The sequence below is a fragment of the Mus caroli genome, unplaced genomic scaffold (genome assembly GCF_978045245.1).
Source record: "Mus caroli unplaced genomic scaffold, Mus_caroli_1 scaffold_10, whole genome shotgun sequence".
NCBI lineage: Eukaryota > Metazoa > Chordata > Mammalia > Rodentia > Muridae > Mus > Mus caroli.
In genome coordinates, this window is record NW_028227265.1 from 5,940,815 (window position 1) to 5,968,067 (window position 27,253).

At 48.8% G+C, this 27,253-nt stretch overlaps 1 protein-coding gene across 1 annotated transcript; it reads right to left on the reverse strand.

The window, feature by feature from the left end:
• Positions 1 to 947: 947 nt before the first annotated feature.
• On the reverse strand, positions 948 to 27,253 carry LOC110299828 (mitochondrial inner membrane m-AAA protease component AFG3L1). Its single transcript, XM_021169715.3, has 17 exons — positions 27,073 to 27,253; positions 23,126 to 23,213; positions 22,441 to 22,515; positions 18,877 to 18,962; positions 17,572 to 17,721; positions 16,190 to 16,258; positions 15,307 to 15,431; positions 13,616 to 13,886; positions 10,913 to 11,050; positions 10,563 to 10,716; positions 9,668 to 9,775; positions 8,678 to 8,803; positions 4,386 to 4,496; positions 2,959 to 3,074; positions 1,690 to 1,890; positions 1,417 to 1,611; positions 948 to 1,278 (listed from the first exon to the last, which is right to left on the reverse strand). Exons 1-17 carry the CDS (start codon positions 27,208 to 27,210, stop codon positions 1,060 to 1,062), a joined length of 2,370 nt encoding a protein of 789 aa, XP_021025374.1. The 5' UTR covers positions 27,211 to 27,253; the 3' UTR covers positions 948 to 1,059.

The following is a 27,253-nucleotide window of genomic DNA, read 5'->3' on the forward strand; positions in this document are numbered from 1 at the left end:
AGTGTGGCTCAAAAAAAGAAGGGGGGGGGGCATGGACGCTGGAGAAAGGAAGGACTGTTGGGAGACGGAATTAAATTTGACACTCCCATCAGTGAGGCAGATAAACCCAAAGGCTAGATGCCAGGCCTGACTGACGAAACAGGATTTCTGACGCTGCTGCAGGCAGGGTGGCCACGGTCCCTGTCCTCCACTGCACATCTACTGGTGCGCTGGCTTTCCTTCCTGAGGGCTGAGCAGCTTCCTTTTTGGTTTGGTTTGGTTTGGTTTGGTTTGGTTTGGTTTTGGATTTTCTTTTTTTTTTTTTTTTTTTGGCTTTTTCGAGACAGGGTTTCTCTGTGTAGCCCTGGCTGTCCTGGCACTCACTTTGTAGACCAGGCTGGCCTCGAACTCAGAAATCCGCCTGCCTCTGCCTCCCGAGTGCTGGGATTAAAGGCGTGCGCCACCACGCCCGGCTGGTTTTGGATTTTCGAGACAAGGTTTCTCTGTGTAGCCCTGGCTTTCCTGGAACTCACTCTGTAGACCAGGCTGGCCTCAAACTCAGGAATCAAGCCTGCCTCTGCCTTCCATATGCTGGGATTAATGGCGTGTGCGTGCCATCACTGCCCAGCTCGCCTTCCTTAACTGTCTTATGTTCTCTTTACTTCTTCATAAACCTTTATCTGTGCTGAGTCAGGGCTCAGCCCTTGAGCAGGTTACCTCAGAAGCAGCTGTAAGAGGCTCACTTGGAAACTTAATCAAACACAATGGAGCTCCTCACGGCCCCACCCCTGGAATCCCTCCAAAAAGACACCACTCAGGCCTTCACAGAAGCTGGAGAACTGGCCAACCTTAGGTCCAGGGCCTATGGTCTCAGGCCACACCTTTGCTCCCTCAGCTATCTCCTTGGCTGGATGCTGGAGTCTAGCTGCTTTTCTGTGAATTTTGCATGGTCTTATCTGAGACGTGTGTTTGCAGTTGTCACCTGTTTTAATTAGTCTTTCAGTTGCTCTGACAGCTGCTCTGCCATGGCTGAGCGGCTCCCAGTCAGCAGTGGTCACAAGCCGCCCCAGTGGCCACAGGCTATGCAGGGCTCTCCTGCAAGCCCCGCTCAGTGCCTCCTTCCTCCCGCCCCTTATTCCAGTCTTTCAGCCCCTCAGGAAGGGATGTGTCCTCCTCTAGGCTGCCGGTGCCCTCTACAAATTCCTCATAGGTGGACTTCTCTGCAAATGGCCGAGGGCCCAAGAGCTCTATCATGTCGGCTTTCTCCAGCACTTCTTTCTCCAGGAGACGCCTGCCAACCTGAAAAGGATGGCCACCTGTCAGGCTGCTGTGCCCAGGACCCAGATGCACTTAGTGGTCCTGATCCAGGACAGAACCTAAGCTAAGTAGGCCCACGGAGATCAGCATGGTCCACACACCAACCTGGGCCCCACTCACCTTCTCCACCTGCTCCCGGCACTGTGTGAGCAGCTCCAGGGTCCGATTATAGGCAGACCTGACAAGGCACCGGACCTCTTCGTCAATGAGCTGGGCAGTAGCCTCACTGTATGGCTTCTCCACCATGGTTTCACCTTGTCTGGGGAAGTCAAAGGACACCTGGCCCAGCTTCTCACTCATCCCAAACTGCACAATCTGAAGAACAGGAGAAACCCGGGGTAAGTCCTGTCCAAGGCAGCACACAGGGCCACACAGAGGGACACTGCTCCTCACCTGGGCATAGGCACTCTGGGTGACCTTCCTCAGGTCGTCCTGAGCCCCGGTGGTGATCTGACCAAAGAACAGCTGCTCAGCTACCCTACCCCCCAGCATCATACACATGCGGTCAAAGAGCTGCTCTCGTGTGTAGAGAAACTGCTCACGGGGAAGGTACTGGGCGTAGCCAAGCCCCTTGCCCCGAGGTATGATGGACACCTGAAAAATAAGAACATGGAGCTGGAGAAATGGGTCAGGTCAAGAGCACGTACTGTTCTTGGGAAAAAAAACCAAGTTGAGTTCCCAAAACTCACATTGGTTGGCTTACAACCATCTGTAACTCCAGCCCCAAATCAGAGGCCCCCTTGCGGACTCTGTGAGGTCTGCCTTTATGTGAGCAAACCTACACCCAGACACACACACAACAATAAAGAGTAGGAGAGACAGCTCAACAGATAAGAAGAGCACTGGCTGCAGCTTAAGACAGATGGACCTGGATTCAGTTCCCACCACCCACATAGTGGCTCACAAATACCCTTAACTCCATTTCCTGAGTTCTAGGGCATCTGACCCTCTTGTGCTGAGAGCAAACATGCAGGCAAAACATTCATACGCATACACTAAGTCTTAAAAAAAAAAACCTAAAATTAATCTTTAAAAAAATTCAAAGCCTATATTTTGTGAGCCTCAAACATTGATCCACTAGGCCCTGAAGTGGCCATGGTCCCCTTACGACTGAGGATGGCAGGCTAAGAGCCCTGAGCTTCAGCCCACTATAGACCAATGGAGTTGTCTGAGGGGTCTGACTATAGAACAGGCTCTTCAGGATTTGAATGCACAATTACTTGCATAAGAGTCAGATCCAAAGCTTATTAATGATTAAGCTAAGCTCCACCTAAAGCCAATACCTCCTGCTCTGCCTCCCTGCCCCAAAAGGAATCTGACAAATTACAGACCCACATACTGCATGAAAACTAAGGGAGGCTGGGGGAAAGTTCAGGTAGGCTCTGACCACTAAACCATATGACCAGTTTAATGCCCAGGACCCATACAGGAGAAGAAAACTGGCTCCCACCTCTGACCATCACGCACACACACACACACACACACACACACACACGCACGCACGCGCGCACACACACACAGAACGGAGAGTAGAACAGCTGTAGAACCCTATCTATGAGTGTGCTGTACCCACGTGGGCTGACATCTAGAAAGCTGGAGACAGTACTTGGGCCCAGAGGCTGCCAAGGCCATCAGCTGATAAACACAGCTTGAGCAACTGACCTTCAGCAGAGGGTCGGCATGCTCCAAGAACCAGCCCACCACTGCATGCCCAGCCTCGTGGTAGGCTACAGTTGTCTTTTCACTGGGTTGTAGGACCTGGGTCTTCTTCTCAAGGCCTACAAACCACATTCCAAGGAGTGAGAAACAAGGGCAGAACGTCCACTCCCAAACCCCCTCGGCACCCAGCTGGACCGCCTGCCAGACCCCAGTCCCAGGCCAGTCAGGAACGGCTCCCGTATCAGACAGGCTTCCCTCGGCACCAGCTCCGTTCTACTCTCCTCGGGCGTGAAAGCCGTCTCCCAGAACTGGAGGGCACTCTATTCACTCACTGTAGCCAAACCTGACTCATCCTGTTTTAGAAAGCCACTGTGGGGCCAGACAGATGGCTCAGCAGGTTAGAAGCACTGGCTGCTCTTCAGGAAGTCGAGGGCTTCGTTCCCAACACCCACACGGCACCTCACAAGCATGTGTAACTCCAGTTCCAAAGGAATCCCACCCCCTCTGTGGGTACTACACACATGCTGTGCACAGGCATACATTTAGGCAAAAAAAAATATCCACACACATAGAAAAATAAAAATAAATCTAAAACCAAAATGTTTAAAGCAAGCCACTCTCAGCCAACCAACTTATAAGTCCAAACCCAGGATCAGTTTCTGTGTCGTGTCAAGAGGCAACACCCAAGCGATTCACAGAGGCTGTTCTCAAGGTCCAATCAGCACACTTCCAACAGGTGCTGGGCAGAGAGAGCAGACAACCACTGCTTCGAGGATGGACTGATTAGCATCCCCGAGCTGCTGGAGCAGCCCTCAAGACTGCATGGCCTCTACACTATTACTCTTCAAAACCAACACAAAACCTCAGTGATGAATGAAGCTCAAACATGACTGCCAACCTGGCCAGCTTTTGACTCAGGACGGATCTATACAACCATCTGCCTGACTCCCTCTCTAGGAACCACATCAGACCAGCCACAACAGCATTTGGCAGCTAGCTCTCAGTCTCATCAGCTCCTGCCTGGCTTGCACAGCTGGCAGAGCTGCTCCAGGCCACTGTCTGAGCTACACAGGTGGCCAGCGTGCTGGCTGGGGACAGAAGAGCCCATGAAGAAAACTCACTAACTTTCACTCCTTTAACTGCTGTCCAAGAGAACTCAAGCACCAGGCATCCTAGGATGGCCCCTGCTTGGCACAGGCTTTTCCTTGGAACCATCACTCACCCAAGCTCTGCTCCCCCTTCCCCCACGGAGATGGTCCCTGCCTTCTACACCCAATCCCAGGTCTGGCTTCCCAGGGCCTGCACACACCAGAGGGGACAGAGAGTGGTGGGAGAGCCCTGGTTCTGACGTTTCAGCATACAGAACTGTTTTCTGTATGCTGAAATGAGGCTGGGCTATCCAAAAATCGCCTGTCCCTTCCCAGGCTCACCTCCAATGACCCTCTCGATGGCTTGCTCAAAGTGCCGCTCCTGGACAGAAGGGCTGAGGTGGCGGGCAGCAATCAGCGCTGCCTCATTGCAAACGTTGGAAATGTCAGCACCTGAGTCAGGAGAGGAAAGTCAAGTCAGTGTTTCTGCTGCTGGCGTCCCACCGAGATCAACTTTAATCAAGGAAAAATCTGAGGTAGAACCCAGGTTAGGTTAAAGCACAGCTGAGGACACAGACATTAGACAGAAATTGCTTCACTGGTCACTATTAATGCTACTTTCATGACTGTATTGAGAAATAATTCATGTATCATAAAGGCATAGGCTGCATTAATTGTTAGTAACCTTGCCAATGTGATGGAGGACAGTATCATCAACATGAAGGAATTTACAGTCGCCTGGGAGACACCAGGACCGCTCCAGAGAAGCAACCCACAGACGCGCAATCTACTCTCACAGACACTGACGCTCCTGCTGGGCCTGCTCCTTCTACCTAAAGACAGTCCCACAGACCCTGGACAACAAGGAAGCGGCCGGCTCTCCTAAGGCTGGGCCGCATTACCTTAGGTTTGCAGGGACATGCCGGCCCAATGTCAGCAGAAGGTCACTATGATCCTAGTCCTCGGTCTAGTGTTTCCTTTCTTTAAAGATTTATTATTTATTTATTATGTACAGTGTTCTACCTACACATAGGCCTGCATGCCAGGAGAAGGCTCCAAGGTCACATTACAGATGGTTGTGAGCCACCATGTGGTTGCTGGGAATTGAACTCAGGACCTCTGGAAGAGCAGTCAGTGCCATCTCTCCAGCCCAGTGTTTCCTTGTTTTTTCGAGACAGGGTTTCTCTGTGTAGCCCTGGCTATCCTGGAACTCACTTTGTAGACCAGGCTGGCCTCGAACTCAGAAATCCGCCTGCCTCTGCCTCCAGAGTGCTGGGATTAAAGGCTCGAGCCACCACACCTGGCTCCTTTTTTTAATTACACCAAAACAAAAGAATGTTAGCATTTCTTCTAGGCTCCACCCCACAGTTGCCTGGCAACAGCCTGGCTTACTACAAAAGGGGCTGCTTGCCCCCTCCTTGCCCTCTTACTCTCTCTGCCCTCCTCTCCCTGAACTGTTTCTCCATCTCCCTCTCCCCTCCCCCCTCTCACCATGAGTTCATGGTCTCTCCTCTCCTTGTCTCTGTCTTTCTCTGTCTCCACTCCCTTCTCAAATCCCCTCCCCATGCCCTAAATAAACCCTATTCTATACTATACCCATTGTGTGGCTGGTCCCTCATGGGGAAGGGATGCCTCAGCATGGGCCCTCCGAGGCACCCCTCCCACCTCAACACACCTGGCTCCATAAAACACAACAACAGTGCCTGTGTGGCAAAGTGTGAGTCCTTCAGCTGTCACAGGATTCATCTGGTTCCTAGGAGGCCCTTGCAGCTAGCGCCACTTCTAGTTCTAAAACTCAGTACCAGTGTTTTCATTTCTGGCTTTCAGAAGAACACACTGCTCTTCTTACCTCCCCCTGCCTCGTAGGCATCCAAAGGAGTACCTTCACGAACTGTGCTCCTTACTACAGACCTACAATTGGTTTTCTGTAGCTTAAAAACATATTACAGGAAAAAGTTATAAACCAAAAGATAATAAATCACAAATAAAAAACCGCACCTATGCAGCCACGTTTGCAAATGTGCTTCTCCTTATGGCCTCAAGTTACCATCACTGAGTCTCCTGCTTCAGCCTAGAGAGCTGCCTGCACTCATACAGGGCAGATCTCCAGAGCGCTCCTCCTGCCTTCTACAATGTGTAAAGCCACTCTGGCAGGCACGGTTTCTCAGCACTGCTTCTAGTCTCCTGTTTCTAAACAAATGCAGGAGCTCATCACCAAGGACCCTGTGTCACTCAGAAGCTCGAGTCTCTGGTTCCTTTCGGATTTCATCCATGCCTCTCCAGTCTCTCTCTGGACCTGAGCTTATTCCTGCATTTGAGGTCACTGAGTTTCTTGGACATATGTATGCATGTCTTTTATCTAGTTTGGGAAGTTTTGTGTTGTCATATCTTTAAATATTCCTCTGTGTTTATTTTCTGTCCTGTCCTTCCACAAGTCTAACAGGTGGTGCTGGGCTGCCACAGGCTGAGGCTCTTCCTAGTCTCCATTTTCTTCTTTCTGGTCCACAGACTTGAACATCTGGTTTGACCTATCCCTGTCGTCTGCCTGCCCAACCCTCCTGCTGTCCTTCCAGTAAGTCCCACAGCCTTCTGAATTCTCACCTCCAGATTTATTTGGTTATTTGGTTATTTCTTCAGCTTTTTGAAACAGGGTTTCTCTGTGGAGCCCTGGCTATTCTGGAACTCAATTTGTACACCAGGCTGGTCTCAAACTCACAGAGAGCTGCCTGCCTCTGCCCCCCAAGTGCGGGGATTAAAGGCGTGCACCACCTTGCCTGGCTCAGCTCCAGACTTATACTTGGATCCGTCTATACATCCACTCTGTTTATTGGAATGGCTTTCCTGATTTCCTTTAGCTCTTTGTCCATGTTTTCTTTTAGATCTTTGAGAATATTTAGATACTTAATTTTAAGAACTTTTAAAATTACATTTATTTATGTGCTGTGTGGTGATCAAAGGACAAGCCCTGGGAACTGGTTCTCTCTCCACTCTGGGCTACTGGGGTCCAGGAGCCCTTTCACCTGACCATTCCACAAATTGCAAGCTGGGCAGTGTTGGCACATGGAGACAGAAGCAAGTGGATCTCTATGAGTTCAAGGCCAGCCTGGTCTACAGAGTGAGTTCTAGGACAGCCAGGGCTATACAGAGAAACCCTGTCTCAAAACAAACAACCTCTTATTCTGCCTAACGTTGTACTGGGGAAGGTGTTACGGTTTCTGTTCCTCATCATCCTAAATTTTCAGGACCTTTTATTTTTCTTGACATATTGCAGGACAAAAAGTATGTAGAAAGAGAGAAATTTTATGAAAGAGAAGAAGTTTAAGCTGTCTCTTTTCTGGGGAAACATCCAAGAAAAAAAAAATGCTGTCAAGCAATTCAGGGGTCAATCCAAAATCATACAGAGGGAGACGCAGCCTTCGACAGGAAGAGCCCACGGAGGCCAGGGTCGTCGTGATTTGACAGTGTACGACAGTTCCTTTAATGTGGGATGCTACACGGCTCATGCTGTCACAATACCACAGCTCTGCCCTCAGAGGTTATGTGCTGCCCGCTTCAAGCACAGTGAGTCTCAGGGAGGAGAGGAACTTTGTTTTTGTTTTGAAGATTTATTTTATTATTTACATGTGTGTGTGTGTGTGTGTGTGTTGTGTGTGTCACCATGAGTGAGCAACTACACTCCAGCCCTGTGGAAGAGCAGCAAACAATCTTAGCCACTGAGCCATCTCTCCTGCCCAGGAAATACACTCTGCTGAGGTGGCATCCTGAAGCCCATGTGGAACGGGTTGCGGTGAGCTATGGGAAAGTTCTAAGCCCTCCCCACGGTGGAACACTGTTGAATTTCCTTGCTTAGTTCTATAAGCTGATGATCCTTAGAGGCTCAGCAAGGAAACCTGAAGTCGGGGTAACTTACTCTTGTTTCATAGCTGGGCATGCAAGTGGACACTTGAGCTCTACAAGGGATAAGAAATGGGCCAGGAAGGACACTCTAGACAGAATACCAAGAAGGCCCTTCACGTTAGCCTGGCAAGAACTTCTCACTACTATGCCACAGACAAACATATGCTGTGTGGGTGTGCCTGGCCCAGTGCTGAGCAGGACGCTATAGGGAAGCAGAGGGGTGCGGCTCCTAATGACCCATATGGCAGAAGGAGAGACCTGTGGGTCAGAAGACCTGCAAACCACCGGCCACAGGAATCATGAGGCAACAGGATTTCAGAGGGCTGCTCTAGAGAGGCAGACAGGACAGAAAACCCCTTGCATAGCTTCCCACCCTGTTTGGAGGTTCAAGGGAAACAAGAACCCTAATGGCAGAGACTAATTTTTGAGAGGAAAAGACAAGCCAGAAGAGCACCCCAGATGGAGTCAAGGCAAGACCACAGTGCGATGTAACGCATCTCTTCAGTGTACCTCCCTTAGATGTTATTTTCCATCTCTGTAGAAAAGACTTAGGTCTAAGTAGAAATCCACAAACTCAGATGGGTACCAAGTGGCATTAGACTAAGAAGAAATGAAGCCTCTAAAACGTCTCAGGAGGGTCAAAGGTCTACAGACCAGGGTGAGCATCTACCAGGGCCGAATGCACAGCTAAACGCACAACGGCCCTGCTACACAAGCGCTCGGCCAAGCACACTCACCAGTGAAGCCTGGAGTGAGAGCTGCCAGCTTCCTCGAAAGAGCGTCCTTGCTGAGGCTTCCATCCAGCTTGAGTGGACGCAAGTGGACCTTGAAAATAGAGGACCTGCCTTTGATATCAGGGGGACCTAATAAAGAAAAGAAGGCATACAAAATTATGTTCTCAGAGCTTCTGGGATGGGTTTCCTCATAACTACCCACAAACCTTCAAGAACAGCGGCAGAGCTCCTGCCTCCAACATGTGACTGCAGCCAGGTTAGAAATGGCTAAAAGCCCTAAGTGTACTTGTACTGCGCAATGCTGCCATCAAAACGCCCTCCTGAACTAGGTATGTAGATCACTGGTAGAATTAGCATGGATTGGGACAATCACCAGTAAAAGACATACACATGACACACACTCTTACATATACACTCTCACACACACACTCTCTTCTCTCTCAAACACACATACACTCTCACACAACACACACTCAAACATACTCTCACTCAAAATCACTTTCACACACTCACACACACAATACAAACTCAGTCACACACACTCACACTGTTACACATGCACACTCGCACTCAGTCTCACACACACACACAGTCACACACTCTTGCACACACTAACAAATGCAAACAAACACAAACCTTCCCACCTTCTAATATTAAATCCATTGCCCAAGGCCACGTGACCCAACAGAGACTGTCCTGACCACAGGTAATGTCCACACAAGATCCATGTGTTTCACTTGGGAAATGCTAAGGGAAGGTTACTATCCTTGACCTTCGGGGAGAAGGGATAAAGCCTTGATAACTAAAGTATCAAGGTTTTATAAACCTAAATGAAAATAAAGCCTGGACACAGAGCCGCCCGCACCACTCCGGACACCGAGAGGTCAGGCCAGAACTATCATCCCGAACGTCACACGGAACCCAGCGTAGAAAGTGAGTTCCTTACGACTTTAATCTCAGGGACTGTGCCGCACCGAACACACATGCACTCACCGATGTAGATCTGACGGTCAAACCGGCCAGGTCGTGTCAGGGCTGGGTCAAGGATATCAGGCCGATTGGTGCCGGCTAACACTACCACATTAGTGGAAGAGTTGAACCCTAAACAGAAGAGAGGCTGGTTAGTGACAGAGCCCAGGCAAGACCAGAGCCTGTGTGGCTGTTGCACACCATCACCGCTTGCTCTGGGCCATTCCACACCATCACCGCTTGCTCTGGACGCTGCTGCATCTGCTCTCAACGAGCCTCTCCCTGTGCCTGGCCCTTTGACTACTTTTGCTGTGTGGCCCTTTGTTGGATCACACCTGAGAACAACTGATTCTGGCAAAATAAATAACCGAGGGAGGGCTTACAGACCTCAACACAATCCTAAAGCCAAAATGAAGACAAATCTACCAAAGATCCAGTGGAGGCGTTTCCAAACTCAGAAGCTGGGACAATGCCCAACGTGACATGGAGGGACGGCCTGGCTAGAATCGCTCTGAGGTTAGCAGAACAAAGTCCAAGAGAAAGGAGTATGGCTGAGTCCCCTCTATCCTACATGCACCAAAAGGACACTCGTACTTATGTGCACCAGCCACCTCCCCAGGGAAGCAGATGCCCTCATCCAAGCTAATCTCCTGCCTCCTGGCAGGTGGGGAACAGATCTCCCATTGTGCAGTGAGGAGCTCTATGTGGATCACACTGACTGCTCACTCATATTTGTTTGAGAGAGTTCTTCCTAAAAATCAGAAGGCATCACCCAGACATGGTGGTGCTCGCCTGTACTCCCAGCACTGAGATGGAGGAGGGAAGGGGCAGAGCTCTAAGTCAGCCTACACAGTAAGAGATATAAATATGTAAGGACATATGCACTCCTATGGAAACCGAGCCTGGCAGATCCACTCACCGTCCATCTCCACAAGCATCTGGTTTAAAGTGTTTTCCTGCTCACTCTGGCCTCCCAGGTGGCCACGGCCTCGCTTCCTGCCAATCGCATCAATCTCATCAATGAATAAAATACAAGGAGCGTGTTTTCGGGCCATCGCAAACATGTCACGGACCTGGAAAAGGAACCCAGACCCAACTTTGTTATTCATTCTCATCACACGTTAAAGAGCTCACCCACAGCCTCCCATGATACAGCAGCACCTCTCTGATGGAAGCACTCAGGGCTGTCCCACACAAAGCCTAAAGCTACACGAGATGACTGATCCTGGGCAAGAAGTGTGCTGGCGCCCTCTGTAGCTGATTACCTACCCGTGCTGGCCCAACACCAACAAACATTTCCAGGAACTCCGACCCATTCACGGTGATGAAGGGCACGTTGGCCTCCCCAGCAGTTGCTTTTGCAAGAAGTGTTTTGCCAGTACCAGGTGGACCAGTGAGCATCGCTCCCTGCAATAAATAAAAAAGACAGCTAGTTCTCCAGATGGACAGACAGACAGACAGCACACTGGGAACAAGCCCCGTTTCTATTTACATCTAAAAAGAAATTTGTTTCCTAACATACACGGGCAACTTCTAGGACTAGCAAGAATCTTATCAAACACACCACACACAGAGCCTAGGATTTGTAGATGGAGGCTCTTTTCGCTTTAAAGAGTCAACGCACACGACTGGAGAAGTGGCTCACAGGGGTAAGAGGGTAAGGAAGCACAGAGATCTGAGTTCCATAACAAATGTAAAAAGCCGGGTACAGCAATCACAGTGTAGTCACAGTGTCAGGCAGGCAGGGTGACTCCCAGGGCCAGATGACACTCTCTCGAAACAGGGCTCCTAAGAAATGACACCCAAAGTTGTCCTCTGGCCCACCCCCTCTCCATGTGCACGTATACAAACCTGCATGTGTGCACGAGAATACATACATACATACATACATACATACATACATACATACACACACATACACAAATACAATGAATACGCCCACCATGGAGAAACAGGTCTAGGAGTAGCTGCTAGTCCCCAGCAGCAGAACACTTCGTAGTGATGACTGCCTAACTGCACTCTGAAACAGCAGCACCCACCCCTACGGCTGCCCAGGGGGAAGCGCAACTGCCTGTTCAAACCTGGCCAGAGAATCTTGCCCAAGCCCTTCTGGCTTGAAGAGGGAATACACCTCATTCTGAGTGGCCCCCTCAGTTATCCAGGACAGGCAGCGAAGGACCCAAGTGTGACTCCCCAGAATCAGTGTAAAGCCAGGCGCAATAGCGGCACTTATACACAAAATGGAGGCAGAGACGGGAGAACCTGTGAAACCACAGCCTGGCACACATGGCAGCAAGAAACAAGAGGTCCAGCCTCAAACAGAGTGGAGAGTGAGGCTGTCCACAACTGTCTCTCTCTCTCACACACACACACACACACACACACACACACACACACGCACGCACGCACACGCGCGCGGCACACATTGCCATCAGCAAAGAGGGAACCAGAGTTGAGAAAACACTGCCAGCAGACTGGCTGGTAGACAAGTTTGTGTGGAGTTTCCTTGATTGATGTGGGAGGGCCTCGCCCACTGCGAGTGGTGCTACCTCTGGGCAGATGGTGCTGGGTTGTACAAAGATGCAAGCTGAGTAAGCCACGGGGAGCAACCAGGAAGCCATATTCCTCCAGAGCAAGCCTCCCGGTACCTGCCCTCCTTCAGCTCCACCCTGAAATGCTTCATGAACTCTTACTGGGAAATACACTCTTTCCTCCTTGTGGTGGTTTGAACACCAATAAAACCCAACAGGATCACAGGAAATGGCACTACTAGGAGGTGTGGCCCTGTTGGAGGAAGTGTGTCACGGAGGGTGGGCTTTGAGTTTCAGAGGCTCAAGCCAGGCCCCAGTCTGTCTCTGTCTCTGTCTCTCTCCCCCTGCTGCCTACCAAACAAGAAGTAGAAATCTCAGCCACTTCTCTAGCACTATGTCTGCCTGCATGGCACCATGCTTCCCACCAGACAATAATGGACTACACCTATGAACTGCAAGCCAGCCCCAAATCAAGGTTTTCTATAGAAGAGTTGATACCCAGCACTGAGGAGGCAGAGACAGACTGATCTCTCTGTAAGTTTGAGGACAGCTAGGGCTACATAGAGAAAGCCTTTCTCAGGAAGGAAGGAAGGGAGGGAGGGAGGGAGGGAGGGAGGGAGGGAGGGAGGGAGGGAGGGAGGGAGGAGCAAGCAAACAAAAGAGCCCAGACTGTCAGGTTTGGTGGCTAAATTCCTTCCCCCACAGAGCCACCACACCCAACTTAATGTATGTGTTTATTAATGTGCATGAGTGGGCACATACACGCCACTGAACACATGTGGAAGTCAGAGGACAGCTCTGAAAGTGGCTCTCTCTCTATCTCCTTCTCTCATTCAGACCCAGGGATCAGGCTTGGTGTTGGGTGTCTTTACCAACACCGCCCTTGAGAAAAAGATCTAAGATGGTTTGTTTCTTTCGGGCGTGGTGCTGTGTGCTTTTAATCCCAGCACTGGGGAGACAGGCAGATGAAGCTCTATGAGGAAGCAGCCTGGGCTACGTAGTGAGACTCTTGCTAACCTGGGCTACATAGTGAGACCTGGTCCGAACAGCAAACCTTGTCAGAGTTCAGGGTGCTATATTACCATTAGGGCATTGTAGATGAGAGGGGAACAAGGAAAAACAAACAACAGATGTGGGGTTTTTTTTGTTTTGTTTTGTTTTTTGAAACAGTGTCATCTACTCTATAGCACAGGCTAACCATGAACTCACTATGTGGCCTAGGCTAGCCCTGAACTCTCACGAGTCCTCCTGCCTCCACCTCCCAAGCGCTAGAACTACAGGCACCGGCCATTCTACTGCAGGGGCTATTTCTGTCCTCCACTGTGATTAACAGAAACTTAAGGAAAAAGAAACTTTGTTAAATATTTGTCTCTTCTACATCACAGAAATCTGTCCTTCATCTTGTAGTCTAGACTAGATCACTGTTTCTTGAACATGATACCTTTGGAATTTTGGCTCCTAAGTTCTGATATTGCTTTGGATTCTTCAGGAAATTCACAAACTCCATAATTTCCAGTTTGGCTTCTTCACAGCCAGCCACATCTGCAAACCGCACATCGATGTTGTTCTTTAAGATCTTGGCTGTTGTCTCACCAACACTGAAGAGGCCTCCTCCTCGCCCACCGCGACCAGTCCCCATTGGACCCCTCCTCATAGCATATAGGAGGATGCTAACCAGGACCAGAGTGGGCACAAGACTTCTAAGAAAAGAGCTGCAAAACCAAAGAAAACCATTTGCTACGTTCACTTAAGAGAAAGTTCTGTTGTCATGCAGAAAGAAAAAAACCACACTAAAACTTTCACGGCACGAAAGAGGCAGTTTCTAACATGTCCTGAAGTCTGCCTACAGAACTGGCCTGTCCAGAACTAACAGCACTGCCTGCCCTGACCCACCTGACAGAAGGCTTGGTAGGGCAGAATTAGCTCTGACCAAGATCGGACAGAGCCTATGCTTTCCTCAGGTGACTCTGACTCAGCAAAAATATCAATACCTGGTATGTTTATCTTTTCTGTATAGTACTTTTTAAAAGTCTGCCTGGCATTCTCTTTGCAATAAACAGACATAAGCCAGTGCCATGGTGTATACTTGGGAGGCTGACAGAATCACTTAAACCAAGAACTTAAGACTTGGACAGCAAACACAGTGAGACTATATCTCAAAACCAAAATCATTTTAAAAATAAAAGTAAACCAAAATGCGGGGCAGTGGTGATGCACACCTTTAATCCCAGCACTTGGAAGACAAATGCAAGTTTGAGGCCAACCTGATCCACAGAGCTACAGAGCAAGCTCTAGGACAACCCAGGCTACAGAGACACCCTGTCTCAAGAAAAAAAAAACAAACAACAACAACAAAAAAACAAAACAAAACAAAACAAGGGCTGGAGAGATGGCACGGCAGTTAAGAGCACTAACTGCTCTTCTGAAGGTCTTGAGTTCAAATCCCAGCAACCACACAGTCACAGCTACAACCACAACCATCTGTGCAGCTGCAGTGCACTCATATGCATAAAATAAATAAATCAATCTTAAAAAAAAAAAAAGTTCAAATCACCCTTATTTAAAAAGTGAATGCTTGGGGCTGGAGAGGTGGCTCGGCAGTTAAGAGCACTGGCTACTCTTCCAGAGGACCTTGGTTCTATTCCTAGCATTCACATGGCAGCTCACAACTGACTGTAACTCAGTTCCCAGGGATCCAACACCCTCACACAGACACATATGTGCTCAAAATACCAATGTACATAAAATAAATAAATAAAAGAAAATCATTTAAAAAACAAAACCAAGCCGGGCGGTGGTGGTGCATACCTTTAATCCCAACACTTGGGAGGCAGAGGCAGGTGGATTTCTGAGTTCGAGGCCAGCCTGGTCTACAAAGTGAGTTCCAGGACAGCTAGGGATACACAGAGAAACCCTGTCTCAAAAAGAAAAAAACAAATAACAAAAACCAAAAAACAAAACAAAAAAAACATTCTTTTAGTACTGATACTGTACATGTCAGCAGATGGCTATGATACGTTAAAAAAAAAAAAAAACCTCACTCCAAAGTCCGTTAAACACTCAGTGTTTCGTGTTCAGAATCAGATGGCAACACTAGAGTCTCCCCCAGACCTCCGCACCCCTAGAACTCACCCATCGCTCTCAGTAGTGTAGACCACCGAAGCCTGGTTGGTGGGCTCAATGCCCAGCTCCCACTGAGCAGACTCGAGGTTCCTTTCAAAGGTGTCAACACTGCCAATGTTGAACCACACGAACCTCTGCAGAGACCAAAAGGGAAGTTCAGTCTACCTACCATTCTGTCCCGCAGAGACTGCTCTGACACACTCGTCCACACTCGTGCTCTCTGTCCTCAGCTCTGACACTAGAGGTAAACAGCACCAACAACATGGACTGTTTGCCAACCGACAATGTAACCTACTGAACGGACAAATACAGTTTACGCTTTTTAAAAATAATATACCCAGGGGCTGGAGAGATGACTCAGCAACTGAGAGCACTGATCTTGCAAAGGACCACAATGTGGTTCCCAGCACCCAAGTCAGGAGGCTCACAACCATCTGTTACTCCAGCTCCAAGGGGATCGAGAGCCTCCGCCTCAGTAAACACTGAATTCACACACACACACACCCACACAGACATGCACACACAAAGTTAAAAATAATACAAATCAGCCGGGCGTGGTGGCGCATGCCTTTAATCCCAGCACTCAGGAGGCAGAGGCAGGGGCGGATTTCTGAGTTCGAGGCCAGCCTGGTCTACAGAGTGAGTTCCAGGACAGCCAGGGCTACACAGAGAAACCCTGTCTGGGGGACGGGGGGGGGGGGGTAGCCTGGTGTGGTGGAGAGCGCCTTTAATGCCCTCATCAGGAGGCAGAGGTAGGTGAACCTCTATGAGTTTGAGGCCACCCGGTCTGCACAGTTCCAGGACACCAGGGCTACAAAGCTCAACAAACAAACAAACAAACAAACAAATGTATGTATGTATCTGAGACACACAGCCTTAAATTCACCCTCACCTCAGATGTCGTCCCAGGAACAGGAATAACACGCACAAACTGCTTGTTCACAACCTCTAGCCGGTCCACCTGGAAAAAGAGAAGAGCAGTTGTAACAGGCTGAGGCAGCAGCAGGGAACCCAAGGCAGCCATAGCTCTGCAGTCTTAGCACACCTGCACTCTAAACAATGCCTTCCCATAGTGCCGCAGCCCAGGCTAACGTTCAGTTTCTCAGAAGCCTGGGGCATGAATCTATCTCACCTTAACAAACAAGAAACCAGGAAGTCTCTCAAACTTGGTCTGTCTGAGCTCCATTCCTGACTACATCAAAACCCTAAGTACAGTCAGTCTAATACTGACAGGAGTGTAAGATCTGTGTGCACACGCCCACACATGTGGACAAGAAAGGACGGCTGCAGGAGCTGGTCCTCACCTCCTACCTTCTAGAGCAGCAGCCTTCCCCATGCTGCGACCCTTTAATGCAGCTCCTCCTGTCAGGGTGACCCCAGCCATAAGATTATTTCATTGCTGCTTCATAACTGTAATTTTACTACTGTTAGAACTGTGATGTACATATCTGTGGGTCTAGCTGACCCTGTGAAAGGGGCCAACAACTGCTGTAGGTTCTAGACACCATCTGTCTCTCCAGTGCGTGTTGCAGACAATCTGACCCACAAGCATCCGGGGCTTCTCTTCTCCCCACTTCCCATCTCCCCATAGGTGCACAAGGTCACAGGCATCCTTGCTGTGTGTCCGGCTTTTGTGGGGGCTCTGGGGATCTTAACTCAGACCCTCATGCCTGCGTAGCAAGCACCTGCACCTGCTGAGCCATCGCTCATACCCAACACAGTCAAATTCTAAGCGCAGACCTGATCCTGATTCGAAAGTATTTTGTTCACAACAAATAAAACGTTAAACAAATCATACTCCAGGGCGTGGTGGCGCGTAACCCCAGCATTTGGAGGCAGAGGCAGGTGGATCTCTGTGAGGACAGCTAGGACAGAGAAATTCTGAGCAAAAAACAAACAAACAAACAAACAAAACACCTGCCAACAGAGGCCAGAGGTACAGTGAGGGAAAAAGATGTGAGTCAGACACGAGACTGAAATCCAAAGACTGATGGACAGAGCCAAAATGTAAAAGACAAGCTAAAGATAATGCTCCTTCTGACGTTACAGCAGCGTCTGCCCAGCCGGAAGGCAGGCAGGCCTGACAGGGTTCTGCCTGAGCTCTTCCTGTGAAAGTCCCCACGCCTGGGCTATGCCCCAGGCGGCCTCTGAGGACAGTCATGACGCAGCGCAGCGGCCTGACTCTCTGCCCCTCCCTGAGCTCACAGCACCCTGAGGAACTGTAAACCTGCAGCACAGCTCTCTTCCCAAGTAGACAGTCTATTGTCTCCTCACCAGACCTCTGGCCAGGTAATACTGCACGAAGTGTTTCCAGGTGATCTCTTTTCCAGGATCTCGGAAATAAAAATATAAAAATCCCGCAGCCACACCAGCCCCCAAAACAGCCAGACTCCGGAAGTCCTTGTCATCCCAAGGAAATTCTCCCTAAGGAAGAAACGATAACACATTTTGTAATTAAATAACAGGTGGTTTCTTTTTTCTTTATTTTTCTTTATTTATTGCTTAAAATTTTTTCTTTTTCATTTGTATTTAAATATATGTACATGTGTGTGTGGGAAAGGGGTGTTCACAGAGGCCAGAAGAGGGTATTTGTCCCATGGAACTAGAGCTACAGGCAGTTATAAGCTGCCCAGTGTGGATGCTAGGATCCTCAGAGGAGCTCCTATCCACTGACCGTGTGCACATGCACGGACACTGGAGACTGAATCCAGAGCTTTGCATAAACTAGCTGAGGGTGCTGCTACTGAGTCACACACACACACACACACACACACTGCCTTAGAAATGGTTACTTTATAAAAATGACAATTTCTCCTTTCAGTATGCAGCTCTGGTTAGCCTGGAAGTCACTGTGTAGCCCGGCCTCGCCTCAAATGCACAGAGCGCTGCCTCTCAAGCACCAGGGGTAAAGAAGTAAAGGCCAGCAAGCCTTGCAGAAGCTGATCGCTTATCTGTTAATTCAGACAGAAGTCCTAACACAGTTCAAAAACTTCTTAACCTTTGAAGTGTCTGTGTCCCTCAAAACCCCACTGGACTCAACACCAACGGTGAAAGTGACAAGGGTGGGACCTCTGAGATGTGATGGAGTCGTAGGAGTCCATCTTCATGTAAGGGATTTGTGTGCCAACTGAAAGGCCTTGAAGGATGGACTGTTCCTTCTTGTCATATAATGATACGGTCTTGCTCCTCTACAGATAGAGCAATATGCAAGATATCACGGATGGAACCTCTACAAATACTGGACAGCACATTCCTGCCTCTCTAACTGTTAATAAAAGCACAGCATTTACAAATTACGCAATCTGAGCAGGGCATGGCGGTACACACCTGTAACTCCAGCACTAGAGGCAGGAGGCTCCCCACGAGCCTGGGCTACACAGTGAGCTCCAGGCCAGTCACGGTTATAGAAGTAGGCCATGTTTTTAAAAAGCCAGAACAAACTAATCAAGTTTCACAGCAATTTTGTCCTACAGCAGGAACGAAATAAGGCAAAGACACACAAAGGCTCAGCTCTGCAGCGACCATACCCTCTAGGGAAGAGACAGCACATCTGGTTCTGGTCTTCAGATACACACAAACCTTTTGCATCCGTTTCCACCAGGTAAAATCATCTCCCTTCCCTCCTCTGTTGCCTCCATCTCCTCCAGGGCCAGCATTTTTTGGTTCTACAGTTTCAGAGATTAAAAAAAAGGGGGTGGGGCACGGGAAAGGTAGGGAGAGAGAAGAATCTTATGTTACCACACAAACAGAAATTTTCAGGGAATAAGAAGTCAAGCCAGGCAGTGGTGGCACACACCTTTAATCCCAGCACTTGGGAGGCAGAGGCAGGTGGATTTCTGAGTTCGAGGTCAGCCTGGTCTACAGAGTGAGTTCCAGGACAGCCAGGGCTACACAGAGAAACCCTGTCTCGGAAAAAAAAAAGAGAAGTCAAGAACCAGGGCGGGGGGGGGGGGGGGGGGCTCAGTTACATGCCTGCTGCACAAAGTTGGGGATCTGAGTTCTGAGGCACTAACGTGTGTGCCTGCAGACTCAGTGCCAGGGCAGAAGAGACAGAGGATCCCTGAGGCAAGCTGGCAGCCAGCCCAGAGCACCCAGCAAGCTCCAGGTGTAGGCTGCTGAGAAGGTTCAACAGGGAAGGCGTTTGCCACCTAGCACAAGCACCCCATTCCCATGCCCGGGACGCAGGTGATGAAGGTGATGAAGGTGATGAAGGAGGGGACAAATATCAAAGCTGTTCTCCGCCTTCCACAACTCCTCTCTTCCCTTCCCTGCCTCTACCAATGAATAAATGTAGTTAGGAAAATTAAAACTATACTGGAAAGTGACTAAGACACCCAGTATTGACCTCCAGCCGACAGACACATTTATGCAGAATGTACCAGAACAAACAAACAAAACCCCAGAGAGAGAGAGAGGAAGAAGGAAGACTTGGAGACTGTGTTGAAAGCAGCTTTAGATCATAAAAATATCAGTCACATTTTACTCTGCCGGCTTCAAACAGAAGCTGTTTGGTAGCCCAGGCTAAGCTAAACTAGAACTTATAATGCCCGTGCTTCAGCCTCCTGAGTACTGTGATTACAGGCATGCACCACAATGCTAGGCAGTCCTAAACTTTAACACCAATTTTTTTTTTTTTTTTTTTTTTTTTTTTTTGGCTAAAAACACCATGGCTATACTTGGTGGAGAGATGAGGCAGGCTGGCGCAGGTCATCCCTTCTCAAGAGAATCAAGGTGCTGTGTTACCAGTTCTTAAGAGCAGTCAGTCAGTCAGCAGAAAACCCTGTCCTGTGTGTATACATTGTTTTCTTTTTCTTTCTTTCTTTCCTTTCCTTTTTTTTTTTTAAAGACAGGATCTCACTATGTAGCTCTGGCTGTCCTGGAACTCACTGTGTAGACCAGGCCGGCCTCAAACACAGAGCTATCTGCCTCTGCCTCTCAAGCACTTGGATAAAATGCATGTATCACTAATGCTTGGCCCACGTGTACACTTTTGACCTATGAACTGGAAGATGAGGTATTGTCCTGTAAGCCTCTTTTGGCAATATCCATACAAGTTCTAGGTCATGTTGCCACTCTGACAATCCTAAACACTACCACACAAGTCCAGAAATGGCTAGGGTGACACCAGAGATATCAACGTGAACTGATGAGACAGAGAAATATTCACAGAGTTTTCCTAGACAAAACATTTGCCTTGAAAAAAAAAATGGTAGCAAGAGGTCCCACCATACATCCTGATAAGCTTGTAAGCATTTCTTCCTGTTTAGTGTTCATGAGGTACTGAAGCGGGTGAAACTCACCAGTTAAACCCATCCAAACCGCTAAACCGAGATTCAAGTCAAAAGTAATTCACGGGGGCCGGAGAGCCGCTTGCTCAGTGGTTGGAAGCACTGGATGCCCTTAGACAGGACCCAGGCTTGATACCCTGGGCAGACCTGGTGGCTCACAATTGTCTATCGCTCCATTCCCAGACATCTGATGCCCTCTTCTGGCTCCCTCCAGCATAGGCAGGCACACTAGTGGTGCACAGCACACACGCACAAAAACCATCTGAATACATGAATAAAATAAAATTTTAATTTAATTTAAAAAAAAAATTAAAGCTGTGTGATAGCGGCACACACCTTTAGTTCCTCTAAGAGCTTAGAAGACAGAGGCAGGAAGAGCTCTGAGTTCAAGACCCACCCTAGTCTATAGAGTGAGTTCCAGAACAGCCACAGCTATACACAAAACCCCTGTCCCAAACAAAAACATTTAAAAAAAAGAAAAAAAAAAAAGATGTTCCATCAGTCAAAGCTTTGATCCAAACAAGCTGAGGAAAGAGCGGTAAAGACCAAGACAAGACAGAGGCTGACTTGGGGACAGGAGGCGGCACTTGTCACACAGACACGGTGCCTGTTCTTCCCTCCTCAGGCAAATAAACCCTAACGTCAGTCACAGCTTTAAAACTACTCATACCTGCCGGGCACAGTAAAGCACAACTTTGATCCCAGCACTCAGGAGGCAGAGGCAAGCAGAGCACTGTGAGCTCGAGATGGGCCTGGTCTATACTGTGAGTTTCAAGTCATGGAAGGCTACATAGTAAGACCATGTTCTCAAAACACAAAATGAAAAAAAAAAAAAACAAAAAAACTCAAAGAAGGGGCTGGAGAGATGGCCTAGGTGTTAACAGACCTGGCTGCTCTCCCAGAAGACAAGAAAGGTTCAGTTCCCAGCACCTCTGTAGCTCAGGTTCCAGGGGAATCGGATGCCCATTTCAGGCATCTCTGGAGACCAGGCGTGCACACAAACACACATACAAACACACATACACACGTGCAGGAAAAACACTCATACATATAGAAAAAAAAACAAACTGTAGGCATAATGGTTTGTACAGTGTCAAGTTTACCCTTGTGTTATTCAAATGTTGATTTCTCTGCCTTCATCTGTTTTCAATCTGGACAGGGCATTATAATGCTTATACCAAAAATCTCCAGTCTCAAGTTTGTGTAAACAATTCTTACCATTTGTTCTCTGCTTTGTCAATAAATACTGACAATGGCTGGGCAGAACTGGGGTGGGACATCTGCCAACCAGAGGAAGGAAAGAGGAAAGAGACATTCAGATAAGCGAGGAGAGCGAGGAGAACAAGGGCTTAGAGCCATGAGGAAGGGGTTCTGGAGAAAGATCACAGATGCCAGATCAATAACGCTATCCAGGTACCACGGGATGGGGCTGGGAGGCAGCCAGATTAGCAGAGGAGGCTACAGTAGATCATTTCACCGCCCAGCTATTGAGGTGCAGTTTTAAATCTTGGTTTCTCTGTTGTTTTTTTTGGTTTTTTTTTTTGGTTTTTTTTTTTTGGTTTTTCGAGGCAGGGTTTCTCTGTGTAGCCCTGGCTGTCCTCGAACTCAGAAATCCGCCTGCCTCTGCCTCCTGAGTGCTGGGATTAAAGGCATGCGCCACCACGTCCAGCTGCTTTTTTTTTAACTTTTTTTTTCTCTCTCTCTCTGTGGTTTTTGAGGACTAGCGTAAGGTAAAAATACAGCCGCCAGATTAATTCACTGCTAATATTTATACTAAAGATAAATCATTTACAATAAACTAAAAATACTCAACTGTAAAACGTGACAGTCTGACTTATCAAATGGAACATCTTACCTTTTTTTGGAGGTACTGAATTTCCTGGGCTTGCACTTTTTCTGTTCTTCTTATTCTTAAAAAACTTTTCAAACCCTGAGAAACAAAATGGCAAGATTCTACCATTTGTAAAAGAAACAAAACCACACAAACAAAAACCAAAAGCCACACACTCAGAAAAGCAACAATCCTGTCCTCAAGTCTGGCTGAGAAAGCAAGAGGAGTTACCCTTCTTCCCACTGTTAACTGATCCTACAACACGCAGCCCCTGGTCAGATTGTGGGCAGGGGATATGTCCTTGTACTCTCGAGATCTAGGTCTCCAGATGCTACGGCCCCCTTGCTCAGAACACTAAGCACGGGTCCGTGGCTTGCTCCAAGCAGAGCACTGTGCTCCAGGGAAACTGGTCTCTATAACACCCGTTTTACTTTTCAAACATGAGGCTGGATTGACTATGCAGAAAGTTATTCCCACGTCTCCCAAAAGATTCATCCAGTAGTATCCCTCTCAAGGTTTCATTTTCGCCAGGGTCAATGTTAGATCAAAGTAGGAAAGGCTATAGTGGCTCAATATGCCAACTAGAAAGGGGAGAATGGGGACATTCTAGATGGCACTCTCCCTCGTCACCTGCTCAGTCAGTTGGGAGACACTGAGCAAGTCACTGTAGTCCTATCAAGTTATGGCACTAGTGAAGGTAGGTAGGTACCTCTGGGAGGTTTTGAATACAGCCTCGGGGAAAATGAAGTCAGTCTTCCCTGCAGAGCCAGCTGCTGCGAGCATCTCCCCAGATGACCCTGAAACAGGAGACACGATTAGGTGCTTCAGTGACCAACACCGCATCCTCTCAAGAGTGGCCAGGACAGGATGCAAGGGACAGAACTCAAACTGAGGTGTGAGTCTGTCACTTTAGTTGCCTACTTAAATAGCCAAACAGAATAAATATCAACTAAAGTTACTGTAAAAACTTATAAAGAATTTTTTGTGGGTATCATATCCAGCCAGGCAGTGGCGGGCACACCTTTAGTCCCAGCACTTGGGAGGCAGAGGCAGGTGGCTCTTCTGAGTTCGAGGCCACCCTGGTCTACACACTGAGTTCCAGGATAGCCAGGGCTACACAGAGATCCAGTCCTTTAAAACACACACACACACACACACACACACACACACACACACATATTAAAAAGCAGGGCTGAGCCAGGCGTGGTGGCGCACGTCTTTAATCCCAGCACCTGGGAGGCAGAAGCAGGTGGATTTCTGAGTTCGAGGCCAGCCTGGTCTACAAAGTGAGTTCCAGGACAGCCAGGGCTACACAGAGAAACCCTGTCTCGAAAAACCAAAAAAAAAAAAAAAAAAAAAAAAAACCAAAAAAAAAAAGCAGGGCTGAAAAGCCAGGCGTGGTGGCGCACGCCTTTAATCCCAGCACTCGGGAGGCAGAGGCAGGCGGATTTCTGAGTTCGAGGCCAGCCTGGTCTACAAAGTGAGTTCCAGGACAGCCAGGACTATACAGAGAAACCCTGTCTCGAAAAAAAACCAAAAAAAAAAAAAAAAAAAAAAGCAGGGCTGGTGACTCACCTGTAACCTCAGGACTATGGAAGCTGAGGTAGGAAAACCGCAGGGAATTTAAGTGCAGCTGAGGCTACAGAGTGAGGCTTTAAATCAGATGAAATGTCTCAGAACATGAATACACTTATTTCCCAGCCCACCCAACATCCTGAGTTCTATGCCCGAGGAGGAACGACACGACTCCCAGAAGCTATCATGCATGCTCTATGTGCATGTCAGCCATCTGTCACGTGCAAAGCCAAGATGTGAACGTGGCCCTTGGAGGCCCGTGGAGGCTCTTTCTAGTCGGACCAAACAGAGAACCCTGTGTGTGTCTCACTAGCACGCACACCTGACACAAGCAGGCCTTATAAAGTTCCGTAACTCCTGACTTTGCTTCTTCCCTCGGCCCTTCTCCATTCCTGTAACACAGAACATACCAACTGAACCTACCCAAAGGCAACAATGCTATTCTACATGCCTAGCCAGGCTGCGTCCACCTCTATTCCTGCAGGGTCCAGACTATCCTAGCTAGACAAGTTACACGGCATTTATCTCTCCCCCATTCCCTTATTTTGCCTTTTCCTTCATATCTCATATAATCCCCCCCCCCCCCCCGCACATGCCATTACTTGCTCATTGTTCCAGACAGACTATGGAATAAAAATGATCACATGGAGGCCTTTAATCCCATAACCCTGGTAAGAGCTAGACCGATCCATGAATTCAAGGCTAACCTAGTCTGCACAGCAAATTCCAGGACAGCCAGGGTCACAGAATAAGACCCTGTCTTGAAATAAGAGAAAAATCACACGAAAGACTTGACAACACAGGCTTCTCTTGAAGTCTGATTCTTGAGATCTAGCTTATAACTAGACAGCTGATCGACTGCTACTGCCTTCCAGGGTTTAAGGGAACCTCTCAGCCCACAGATCACAAAGCCTTCAAAGGACAAAAGCCACGAGAGCAGTTCTTGCCTGACTTGTTCACACCATATCGCCTCACCAACAAGGTATCAATAATAAATTTTTCTGATAGAGAAATAGGAAAGAGTCAGCCACAGTTCTGCCACACAGGGAAGGTCCCTAATGAGAGGCTGAGGAAGCTCAAAGCTACAAGATCCACAAAGCCACTACCAAAGTTACAAATGCTAAAACAGCTGTTCAGAGAGGAGCCCCCCTCCAGTGCAGCCCACATTAGGGTAGGGTTTTCAGTGATACAGCTGCCTCTGGATGGCCCATGCTCCTTTAAGCAGTCCCAATAAACTCAGTGATTCACTAAAGGAGACTTGGGCGGGAATGTCCAAGCATTCTCTGGGAGCACAACAGTCAATCCTACAGGAATCCTCCAAAAGATACAATGCAAACAACTCAAAATAGTTTCAGAAAATCCCGGAAATGGACCAGTGGCCCTTCCCTCTCGAAAATATACCAGCAGCAAGACTGCTGAGAGTTGCTGGGCAGTGGTGGCGCACGCCTTTAATCCCAGCACTTGGGAGGCAGCGGATTTCTGAGTTCGAGGCCAGCCTGGTCTACAAAGTGAGTTCCAGGACAGCCAGGGATATACAGAGAAACCCTGTCTCAAAAAAAAAAAAAAAAAAAAAAAAAAAAAAAAAAAGTCACTCTCACAAAACAAACCACAGTGAAGACAGACTCTGATAAGTGCCCAGCTGCCTGAGAAGTGGAGAGTCGCCTGGCAACCTGGGTGAAGCAGACACTGAGCTGCCTGAACAGGCTCTAGGAATGGTCACTCTCTAACCTGCTGAACGAGCAGCGTACTGTTTCCAGCTTTCCTGAGCTGTCTGCCATCCCATGGGTGCTGGTGATGCAGCTGTTGGAGTCATTTCTGTAACTCCACTAAAACTCACCAGCTCACCAGATGGACTCTACTGTGGTCTGTTGCCCGCTCCCTATCTGCCATGGGTAAATGTTTGTTCCCTAAGAGCAGTGTCACACAGCACCTTTCTTTGGTCTGTTACCAGTGCTCTGTCTAGAGTGAGTGGGCACTATGATGTCTCGCCATGAAAAGCCACCCAACCAAGTCAAAGGCCATCCAATGTACTTCTTTCACAAAGACACAGGCCCACAGCAACTCAGAACTGTCTATAACAATCACTATATGGCTGATCTTCAACAGGTCACCCACTGGAACAGGATGTGCGACATGACCTGAAATGACTGTGCAACGCACAGCACTAGAAACAAACCCGAGGGCATTTTCCCGACCCACTGTGCAGCTACCTCCTCCAAACCCAAAGATTCCCCCCTGCAGAGAGGGAAGCTCTTAAGCCTCAAGAAGCCCCATAAACCTTATGCTCAGGAGCTTAAAAAATCCACAGGCCCCAGCCCCAGAGTTCTACAGGCAGGAAAGAACTGCTGAGGGGAGGGAGCCTCTTCAGTGGTAGTGACTGTAGGTTCTGCAGGAAGCCCCAGGAATGCAGGTTCGCCTTGCGTTGTGACCTGTATGTGAGCCTTTCATGGATGAAACTTCTTTTGAGTCACTCCTGTTAAGTAACCCTTCCCCGGTGCGGCCATATTTAATTCCAATAAGCTCACTGGTTCACAAAGCTAGAGGAATGGAATCATTTTGGCCTATCGTGAGTGCTCTACCTGGGGTAAATGGACATTTGTTCATGGAAGGTTACACCACACTACTGTCATATTAAGAGGGAACAAAACCAAAAATGAATTGAGGAAGAACGGCTGTATGGCCCCTGTGATGGTAACACACATTTATTTGAAGATGGATAATCTGCATGGATATTCCCTTTCGCCGTGGTGAGCCTCCTTACTACTGGCAGATGTACACCCTGTGAGGGGTGATAAAATATCTAGTAAGGCCAAACTATCTAAAAAATGAAGCATCAGTGGCGGGAATTCCATGGTGGCCATCTTTCTCTGCTTAGTATGGAGACTTACGCCTCCTTGATGAATAAAGGCTACCCCGCTCAAGTGTTCCGATCAGTAGTAGGTAGACACTAGCGTAGTCGGAGACAGAAATCGGGAAGACGCTGCGCCCGGCCCAGCCGCAGGCCGATGACGTCACCGCGACGCCCAGCGCGGCCCCCGCCACGCCGCCCGGAACCCGTGGCCCCAGCGCTGCCCTGCTCACCTGCAGAGCAATGCCACAGGCCCTCACGCTGCTCCAGACCGTCCCGCCGCTCCCTGCGCATCCGCCACATCGCCACAGCTTGGAGAAAGGCCAGGCCAGGGCTCGACTGCCCGCCGCCCCCACCAGCCGCAGTAACATCCCCCGGCCCTGACCTCGCGCCGCCCCCTGGGCGCGCGCACGC